We start from the raw sequence: 10,455 nt of genomic DNA on the forward strand, positions 1-10,455 counted from the left end.
CCTCGTAGCGAGTTCTCAGCACGACCATCGTATTCTCCATCAATTCAAAATACGTTATGGATGAAAAATTTGACGTAGAATACGATGGTTGTGCTAAGAACTCGCTACGAGGTTGGGGCAATTGTTAAAGATCGATTAAAACATATTAATTGTTTATAACAGTATAAATTTCGGAATAATCGTTAATGAAAGAATTGTTGTAATAAAATTCATTTCATTAGCTTTGAGATGAAAAAAACGAACTTTCCAGCTCAAATAGAATCGGCGTTATGAATTTTTGAAAGTGAGTCTTCCAAGCCAAAAAACACCAAATTATAAAATTTTCGATCCCCTCTATTTTACGAAATATGTGAAATAAAAAATCCTCGAATACGTATCCCTATTTTTTCGGTATAGATCTCGTCAAAAAAAATTTCAGCTGAATCAAAAATGTGTCGGTCTCAAAGGTGTTTGGTTGTAAAAGAATGTCCCATATACATTAAAACATATCGCGCAATATTAATTTTACACAGCACGAAGTATTTTCAAAATGATTTCATAAATATCACCATTCACCATTTGTAAATATTTGGAAATATGTTCGAAAAATACTATTGAAAGAAAACGGGTACGAATCGTTGTGGTCTCGTTTTATGAAGTTACGCCATCGGTCGCCCCCCCCCCCCCCCGCCCAACTCCGCTTCTCCTTGTCGGCAAACTTGAATGGTCATGTTTATTTTCCGTCCGTGCATTACATTGTATTCGATTATTCGTTCAGTCTACGGATAGTGACTGTGCGCGAGAAAAAAAAATCTTTGTGTCGGCAGACGACTGTGCTCGAACATTTTCTATTTCCAAAATAAAGAGTATTTCTCATTCTTCTTCAGAGGTTTTCTATGAGGTACATACATGATTATCTCTGGTGAGTATTTATACATATATATATATATATATATATATATATATATATATGTACACTATACAGTTGTATAAAACGTGCACCCCGACTTACGTTTTTTTCGACATACGCCGTCAATGCCGGAACGACCCATAGCGTAACTTCGGGGTATTACTGTATTGGAATCATTCTGGAATTGTACATCGCTTGTTACACACAACTCTACTGACAATAATGAAATAATTTTATGTTCGAAGCTATTTTACTAGTGAAAAGGGTTTCAAAAAATGATTATATATAATATTGTAACACTTTATTCATGTTACTATGGATATATGAAACAATTGTTGACATCGACGTTGAGGAGTATTTTTATACCCTCTGAGATATTAAATGCAAGGAAATAGTATCTGAGATTCGAGGTAACTATGAAGCTGCGGGTTGTACGAAACAGTTCCTTCTCCCGGTTGATGGGAGTTTCTAACATCCTTTGCGAAGTAATGTAATTCGAACATAGTTCACCACTCCACGAAGATCTCCTCGCGGCATGTGACATTGCGTCCGTCCAACGGTTACGACGGATTATCCTGTAAAATATAAGCGTGTTCATTTGGTTGTTTCGCTTTTTCAATGCAGAATCCATAACATGATTAGTACTTGTCGATAAAAATATACTTTGGCAGAGAATTCATGCTCTCCCCTCCTTATCATATAAAGACACATACAAATACATGGGTCCTCTTCTGTTCTCTTATAACCATGTGTCCGCGCCATCTCACTATACACAAAAATGTTGAAAGGGAGTGGTCGAATCTGATGAAATGGAATAGTGTGATTAAAAATTTTGATCATCTTGAATAATCCGAAAAGTTGAGATAATTCTTTTAAAATTAAGATATTCATTTTTTACGAATCACTCTAAATTTCACCGTGTTCAATATTTTACTACCGATAGCAGATATCTAACGTATGGTCGTTCGGAATGAATATGAATGGGAAATTCCTCGTCAAACCCGACGGATTATTTGTAATCGGAAAGATTTTTTACAGAATGTATAAAATGGTAGAAGCCTCGCCAAAAAATGGTACCATTAAACAATTCGTTCGTTAATAACAATTACAATGTTCAATGTTTCCGGATAAACCAAAGTTTTCTACGAAAGCTTAGCCTCCCTGCTCGCGAATGTGCTGTGAATCATTTTTCTACGTCAAATAGAACCGGAGATGAGATATTGATTCTTCAAGTTTACTGCGCGCCCATTTTGCAACAAAATTGAATGACTCGGCGCTTTCGGAAAAAAAAATCGTAGAAATAGGTTTTGACTTTTTATGCTCACATATCACTTCGAAAAAGCTTTCATTGTTTTGGAAAATACGCGGTCATTTTTTGTCAGAATGATATTTCTGATTCAAGAACCTAAATTTCGTTCCAACTGACTTTTTATGGTTTATATGATGAAATAATAACAGTCGTAATATTTATTTTCCTTAAGATTTGAAATTTCTCGCATATTTGCATCGTACTTAGGGTATATGTCAACACGTGTAAATTTCTCCTATTATCGGAAAAGAAAATTACCGTACGATTATAATAATTGAACTCTCCGAGCATTCGAATCTAGGCTCCGATAAAATTGTGGTATTCGCAACGAAGCATTCAGCAATTCTTATGTTCTGCACACTCCTAACGAAAAATCAAAATGATTATATATGAAGAGAACAGAGAAAAGAAAATTTGAAACACGTATACAATTTGGTTACTCAATATTTTGAAAAATGTATAACAGAACGACGATCGAAACAAATGTCAAAAAAACGACGATCTTTCGAACGCCACTCTTTCGAAGTAAACGTAAACAAGACGATTTGTTTTCTACATTTTTTTTCTATACTATGAAAATGCCGGAAGTCCCTCCCCACTCCTCAACGGTGTACATTTTCGTAGAAATACAATGAGCATCATGGGTACAGTGAGAACAATCTGGGGCGAGTGTTTCCATACTTATGAACGGTAGTGTATATTCATTTGAAGAAAAAAACGGCAATTTCTCAAATAATAAATTGCAAAATCTGAAAAAATTCACGCAGAGTACCTTTTAGTAGTACTTTGATTTAACCAATTATGGGTCGAAAAAAAAGTGGCCGAGTTGACGGAGAATCCTTCCTTTTCGGGTTAAATTCCGAAAATATTGATTTTTGGAAAAAAAGGTGAGAACCGAAGTTGTTCAGAATTTGATTATCAACAAGTTTGTTGCTATTCATTTATGCCATTAAGTTGAAAATAAACGAGATAATGGAAATATTTCGAATTTGCCGCTTTTTTCAGGTTTAATTCCAAAAATCTTGATCCTGGAAGAAAAACTGTAAGAACTAAACTTGTAGAGAATCAAAATTGATACAACTTTTGTTCCGACGGTTTTTCTGTAAAATCAAAACCGGCCGAGTTATTCAAGAAAAACCATTTTAACCTAAAAAAACCATTTTTCGAATATACGCATAAGCATGATTTGGTCGCCACTTTGAATTTACACTCCCAGTGACCCCCCCGAGACAGCTGTGAAAAAAAAATTTTCGTACAAATTATTTACAAATTAACCGGGGAATTTCGATATCAATTCTGACGATGACCCAAGAAATTAAAAGGTTGATCGAAACAGAAATCCGAAAAAATTAAATTTCCATTTCTTTGAATGAAAAAAGGCGTTTTCCCGAAAAATTTCTTAGGAACTTTCGACTCCAATTTTGACAAGGATTCGCCCTGTCAAGTATTTGCTGTGAATTACGAATCACCCTGCATAGCAAGTGCAGATTTGGCAGGATTCTTGTAAATGATATGTATAATTGCATAACAGAAATTTGCAGTATAAAACACTTACCATTGCAACGAACGATTCGTTCGTCGGTGCGTCAAATTTAACCTTTTTTCGGTTCAGCCGTGCGACGTAACTCATCCATTGTTGCACTCGCAAGATTATTGTTGTTTGTAACAAATATCTGTATACACACTGGCCGAGTGAAAATTTGCACGTGATTAGAACTTGTGACACGGCAAATTACCAAAACACTCGCGTTTGCTTCGTTCGCCGCGAAAAGTGAATGTGGACGGTACACGAGGAAACGCAGAAGTGACGGCCGCGCGGATAGTGGGGACAGTGGGGTGTGAGGGATAGTACTCGGAATCCGAAGAAGTTGATTCCTTCGAGAGTTCCAAATTTCTGTGAAATCTTATAGGATTGTGCCGGATTTGATGTACAACAGTAACACATACCCTGACTTTTCGTAGGTCGTATACGATGCAGAAACCAACCCAAAACTCGCTAGCGTATCCGTAGCGTATACCATCTACGAGAAGTCACGGTATGTAGTTTTATAACGATTTCCACCTAATGAGTAACTTTCAGGTAGTTCGTCTAATGTAAAAAAAAATTTTGGTAGCATCATTCAGAACTAGGCGTAATTGACAAATGAAACGAAGCAAATAAAGTATGAAATCCTTATTTGTTGAGAATTAAAAACAGAAAAAATTGGCAAGCAAATTCTTCATCAGAATTTTAACAAGGATCGGCCCTGTAAAATATTTGCCACGAATCTTGAACCGTTGTATGCAGTAATTTTATGTATGTACAATGACATAGATTTTTTGCGGGATGTATTTCTAGTATTGTTAAACACATCCGGTTCAGAAACAATTTCGCGTATGTATTAGGGTAATCTTTAAAACAGGCTCGGACGATTATCAACCGGCCCCCCCCCCCCCCCCCCCCTCCATATTTGCTATAAATAAATAAATATTGGTCTGTTCAAGAGCACAATTTTTTATCTCAACCCTAAACACTCACGCCTATACTTGCGTGTTTCCTGCAATTTCGGTATTTATTTTACTGCCGCATCTAATCTTTCGGTCAATAATCTGTAAGTATGACAATTTTGCGGACATTGATGCTACTATTAGATGAGGATATCCGGAGCGTATATGGGGCATTCTATGTCAATTATTCGCCATTTATATCTGCCTTTTCGACGAACAGGAATTAAAGGATAGGTATTTTCGTTTTTGTTAATGATTTTCTATCAAATCGATGAAAAAAAGGTAGATTTAAGTGGTGCGTACTCGATGTAGAATGCCCCAAAACCCTTCAATAAAATAAAAAAGAATAATTTTCTTTGCGGAACTACGACTCAAAACGAGAAAAGAAACAGTATGTTATTTTAATTAATATCGGGTTTTGGAAAAGCCATGAGCATTTAAAAAAAAATTGTGCGATATTTTGATAAATTTATGGTGTTTGGATGGGTTGAGACAAACATCTAAAATATTTCAGAAAGACTGCTTTTGGCAGGTACAAGAAAGTGTAAAATTTTCAATAGAATAAAAATTGGTCGAGGTCACGGGTTGGTCGGTTTCGCATGGAATGCCCCGTTCACGTATAGTCGGGCTACGTGCGATTACGAATAGTTACCGCGATTGTGAACTGATGTTACCATTTCCCAACGATGCCTTATAATATGCACGAATTTCAAAATCTAACGGTTATTCTGAGTGAGTTGTACATTTTTTCGTATCCACCTAAAAGCCTATGCTCTCGTCGGCACTGCAGATTGTTGCTTTAGCAGAAACATAGGACGTGTGCGTATTACCATGTCATTTTACCATCTGGTACCGCTTCGGTCGACTACAGCGCTTCTGGAGGTTCAACGTTGAACTAAATTACAGACTTCTCGTGCATCAGAACGGGCGCCTGTCACCTGAAAATCGCCCGCACAAATCGTGCCATATTTATAGAAAACTGACTGGTGCTATAGGTTTTCCCGGATTACGTGTGTGTTTTTGTACGTCGGTATCTCCTTGGCAAAAGTGAAAGAAATTCTGATATCGTACAAACGGTGAATATTCAACAAGTCGCTAGCCCGATCGGCCATGTTTGACGCGACGTGATTTTATTGAGTTCATCATTATTTTTATTAGACGTTATCAATGATCTGCGATAGTAGTGACTGAGATACAGACGTACAATTTTATTCAAGCTATCTTTTAAAAATTTTCCCAGTCAGATTCATATCCCCGTTTTATCAGGATTTGTGCGGGCGATTTCCCCGCTTCTGACGTCACGAAATATATATAGGACATGCCAGGTCAGCGGCACCTTAAATATTAATGTATTCATGTAATCTTCAGGAGCAGATTTGATTTTCCACATGCAAACGCCAAACTTTCGTGAATACTGTCTGCTAGCCATTATTGTTTACCTCATCCTCATCAACGCATGAGGTCTCCGGCGGATTTCCGTCGTACTAAGCCATAATAATCACAGAGCTCAACCACTGATATATATATACACTGGATTGGATATTACCGTATACTCTACGTGTAAGCTCGTGTGTCCAATTGAACACTTGAATTTCCGCCATCTTGTACAGAAAGTTGTCACAGAATGCGCGCTAGATTTGAACTGCGTAAAATATGCTATTTAAATCTAACGATATATTCGTCACACAAAAAAGTTTTTGACGAGTAAAATAATGTTTGATACATTAAATGAAGAACAAATCATTTTTTCGAAGGTATATTATTATTTACAATTATATGATGTAAAAGATCATTAAATAATATGACGAAAAACTTGTATTTAAGCGTGATTTTTCTTTATGTTCAAAAGAAGTCCTCAATTCTAAGAAGTTTCCGTCCATTATCCTTTATCCTATGGTGGGCTGAATTTCATACGGATTATTCAAAAATTTGTATAACACTAATTCAACCATTAGGGAATCCATTTACCATCCATTGATCATCAAAGTGGAGCTTAAGACATGTAAAAAAAGTTTTGAATTAAACTATATCGAATTGGGTGAGTAAAAACTTTATTCAAAAATATGGAGAATAAAACATTCCTTGCAAACGTTAAGGAATTTTTATAGAGTTGCGTGCGATAAACCACAACAATATAATTAGTAGTATCAATCCACAATCCATTCACATGAAGAAAAAGTTACAAGCACAATGAAAAGAAAATAAAAAAGATGTACATATCTGAGCATGCAAATCAGGTACAAATGTGTAGGTGCTCATGTAATTTGGTTACATTCACTGTGGTGGGCCGATCGGATTCATCCTGAAATTCGGTCTGCTGCAAGTTTTCACCTACAGATAAGTTACTAATAAATAACGACAATGGAAATACACAGAAATGTGTCACACACGATTTTTCTGTAACAGAGCACTTTATAATCTGTAGGTAATTAACCGCTTCGACGACATTGACGCAATAGTGCATCACATCAACGTGTCTTTATGCACACTGAGTTTTCTCTGACCTAAAAGGTATTAATAGTTTCAGATCTTACCAAATAACGTTGGGATACTGCCTTTTCGTAAAGTTATATAATTTTTACTTTTCTTCTGAAAGCAAGAGAGTTCAAAGTGGTCGGAACACAGAAAGCTATCACTTGATGGAGACCACGGACCAATGTTTATATTTGCGATCCACTGCTTCATAATATCAGGTTCATCCAATGGGAACCTACATAACAAGCAAAGTTTAAATTTATTAATTCACACGTTATGTTGCATTGAGTAACGGTACTTACTTGAAGAATGAATAGCCACGTCCATATTCCCTTAATCGGTGACAAGATGAACACTCTGATTTTGGGTTGTCAAATATAGTTGGTACACTGTTCTTTTTCAATGTAATTAGGAATCCTGTCCTATCAAAGCAGTCATTTGTAAAATGAGCCGAACACAATGTGCTATTTCGGTTTGGCTTCCAGTCCTTCCTCTTCATTTCTTTTAACCACTGCTGAAGGTGCAACACATCTTTCACGGGAAATCTACATATCGAATTATAATTTAATCCCTCAGTCAATAATACCCGAGTTTTCAATTTCAATTATAATAAGATCGGTTCATAATTCAAATATTGTGAATTTTTACTGACACGATTCGTACGTTATAATACTCGTTAAATATAATTAGTAAATACTTCGTATGCTGACATAACCTCTGCAAGTTATCATTTGCAGAACGCTTCAGCGTTGTATACTCACTTGTGAAATGATCGCCCACAATATTTTGATTGCTTTGTTTTGCAAAAACGCAGGTACTCATTGTTACCTCAATAATTGTTACTGTAATTTTCCAACACAATCGATTATATACACATACATATATCACGTATATATTTATATATATCTGAAGTGACAAGAATCTGTACAAAATGGCTACCGTTCAATTGGCGTGACGGCACCACGCTTAAATCCAATCCAGTGTATAGGTATATATATCAGTGAGCTCAACACAGGGAGTATTCGCTGTGAGCCGCCGCTTGGAGGGGAGCTGCGAAACGATCGCAGCGCGCGGGGTGGCGAGTAGTGAGTTGAGCCAGCGTGTGTTGTGATAGCATTTTGTATGAGAAACAATAGACGGTATGTGGAATTACACTTGTTGTGCTGTTAACTGCAAAAATAACGGTAAAACTAGTGATTGTATATTTTACAAGTTTCCAACTGCATCACATAGAATAGTTCAAAGGCAAAAATGGATTGCTGCTGTGAAAAGAAAAAAGTAAGTAACATAACTTTACTTTCGATGCCTTAGTTTTCTATATTTTTAAAATCAAGCCAACTATATCAATAGGTGAACTGTTATGCTATCTGCATGAAACACTATATAAATACATAAGTATTATTGTTTTTTACAGTCCTGATGGTTCAAAGTGGACTCCAAAAACTCATCATGTAATATATAATGCTCATTTCATTGGCAAGAAAAAATCAGATGATCCTGCGAGTCCAAGCTACGCGCCAACTCTATTCCCTCCAATTTATCATGCAAAGCAAGTAAATGAAAGAGCTGTTTTGAGCAGGTAAATGTATGAGAAGTAAAAAAATAATTATAAAATTGAATAATATATATATCGATATTTACATAATAACATATGTATCTATTAATTATAGGTACAATCCACTCATGAACCGAAGAAAGACTCTTCACAAGCATAACATCGGAGTGAATTGTGATACTGGAAATCAAGTTAATGACGACTCCAACAATGTTGTCAATAATAGTGGACGTGAACCTATGGATATAAGCAGTGCCGAAGTAATATTAAAAAGTGATCAAGAGTGTTAAGTAGATTTTGTAAGTTCTGCTGGTATCGAACAAACAAAAACTTTCACTTGTAACAGATATATTTACATGACTAACTACTGCGATGCTGAAGTTCAAACTGAAATACCGAAAATTGCCACTCTCAAAACTATTGTGAATAGGAAAAAAATGAAAGATGAAGAGGTACAATGCGGCACATCGTTAACAGATAGAGTAGATAAGTCGGTTGGTTTTAACGAGGCTGTAGTTGAACAAAATAGGAAACAGCGTAGTTTCTGTGGTTTTCCATCTATTAAGACCGATGAAGATTTATTAGGTATTGCTGTAGTGAACTTCCAGAACTTTAATTTTTTATTATCTAAAACTGAAAACCCATCGGAAAGATCTACAATAACAAGAGAACAGAGGCTTTTAATTTTTTTTAGTGAAAATAAAAACTGGACTGACATTTTCAGCCATAGCAATTTTCTTTGGTTTACATCGGTCAACTATCTCCAAGATATTCTTTTCAACTTTACAATATTTGAGTTCGTCAACTGCAAATTTAGTGTTTTGGCCAAGTAGAGCTGCCGTACAGAAAACTATGCCGGAATGTTTTAAACCTCAGTACTCTTATACTCGGGTTATCATAGACTGCACTGAATTCAAGATAGATGTTCCGTCAAGTGTTGACGACCGTATTTACCGTTACTCTCATTATAAGAAAGGTTTTACAGCAAAAGTACTGATTGGAATCACACCATCTGGGTTCATCTGTTTCGAATCGAAAGTTGCTGGCGGTAGAAAAGGTGATTCCCAATTAAGTATTGAATCGAATTTGGTAGATTCAATGGAAGATGGTGATGTGGTTTTAGCAGATAAAGGTTTTCCTGAAATCAGATCTATCATTGATGCAAGTGGTAAACGAGTATTTCTTATTATGCCACCATTTTTGGAAAAAAAATCAGAATTTTTGAAAGAAGAAACAGATCTGACTTACAACATCGCAAGAGTTCGAATTCATGTAGAAAGAATTATGCAACGACTTAAAACATATCAAATTTTGTATAAAATTCCAGAACATTTGTTCTTTTGCATCGATAATATTATTCATGTTATCTGCGTCTTAGTAAATTTACAGCCACCAATTTTTTCTAATAAAACAAAAACTATCAAGCAGAATAATAAAAACCTTTATTCGTAAAAGGTAGTGGTTTTCATTGTGTATTTATTAATATTATATTGCTACATACTACTGGAGTTTCAACTCGTTATTATTTTCAACTTTTCACTTCACTGTTACAATGGAAATATCACTTATTTGATAATATTTTTCTGATTTGGATATTTATCAGTATGCCTCTAATGTAAATTAACACGCCGGCTGTTTAGCTTTTGAAATCACTAGGTGGCGGCACGAGCGAGGCTCACAGCGAATAGGGTAGCCCTCTGACACTTACCACTGCTCGTATACTAAAAAATTGTACTCGTC

The 10,455-nt window shown here is 35.7% G+C and overlaps 1 protein-coding gene and 1 long non-coding RNA gene across 5 annotated transcripts; both read right to left on the reverse strand.

Annotated features, from left to right (window-relative positions):
• Nucleotides 1-1,152: 1,152 nt before the first annotated feature.
• On the reverse strand, nucleotides 1,153-4,203 carry LOC124213616 (uncharacterized). Its single transcript, XR_006881917.2, has 3 exons — nucleotides 3,754-4,203; nucleotides 1,603-1,655; nucleotides 1,153-1,464 (listed from the first exon to the last, which is right to left on the reverse strand). It is a non-coding gene; the product is annotated as an uncharacterized lncRNA (long non-coding RNA).
• A 2,222-nt stretch (nucleotides 4,204-6,425) lies between these two features.
• Nucleotides 6,426-8,125, reverse strand: LOC124213607 (uncharacterized). 4 transcript variants are annotated; one of them, XM_046615061.2, is made up of 4 exons: nucleotides 7,858-8,125; nucleotides 7,463-7,705; nucleotides 7,220-7,395; nucleotides 6,426-6,677 (listed from the first exon to the last, which is right to left on the reverse strand). In XM_046615061.2, the coding sequence occupies exons 1-4, from the start codon at nucleotides 7,980-7,982 to the stop codon at nucleotides 6,667-6,669; spliced, it is 555 nt and encodes a 184-aa protein (XP_046471017.1). In that variant the 5' UTR covers nucleotides 7,983-8,125; the 3' UTR covers nucleotides 6,426-6,666. The 4 variants fall into 4 exon arrangements, 2 of the variants coding, with proteins under 2 accessions (XP_046471017.1, XP_068990294.1); XR_011176572.1 differs by lacking the exon at nucleotides 6,426-6,677 and adding an exon at nucleotides 6,687-7,016 and having other exon boundaries at nucleotides 7,922-8,115; XM_069134193.1 differs by lacking the exon at nucleotides 6,426-6,677 and adding an exon at nucleotides 6,687-7,016 and having other exon boundaries at nucleotides 7,858-8,123.
• Between the last annotated feature and the right edge of the window lie 2,330 nt (nucleotides 8,126-10,455).

The sequence above is a fragment of the Neodiprion pinetum genome, chromosome 3, assembly GCF_021155775.2.
Source record: "Neodiprion pinetum isolate iyNeoPine1 chromosome 3, iyNeoPine1.2, whole genome shotgun sequence".
In the NCBI taxonomy this organism is placed as follows: Eukaryota; Metazoa; Arthropoda; class Insecta; order Hymenoptera; family Diprionidae; genus Neodiprion; species Neodiprion pinetum.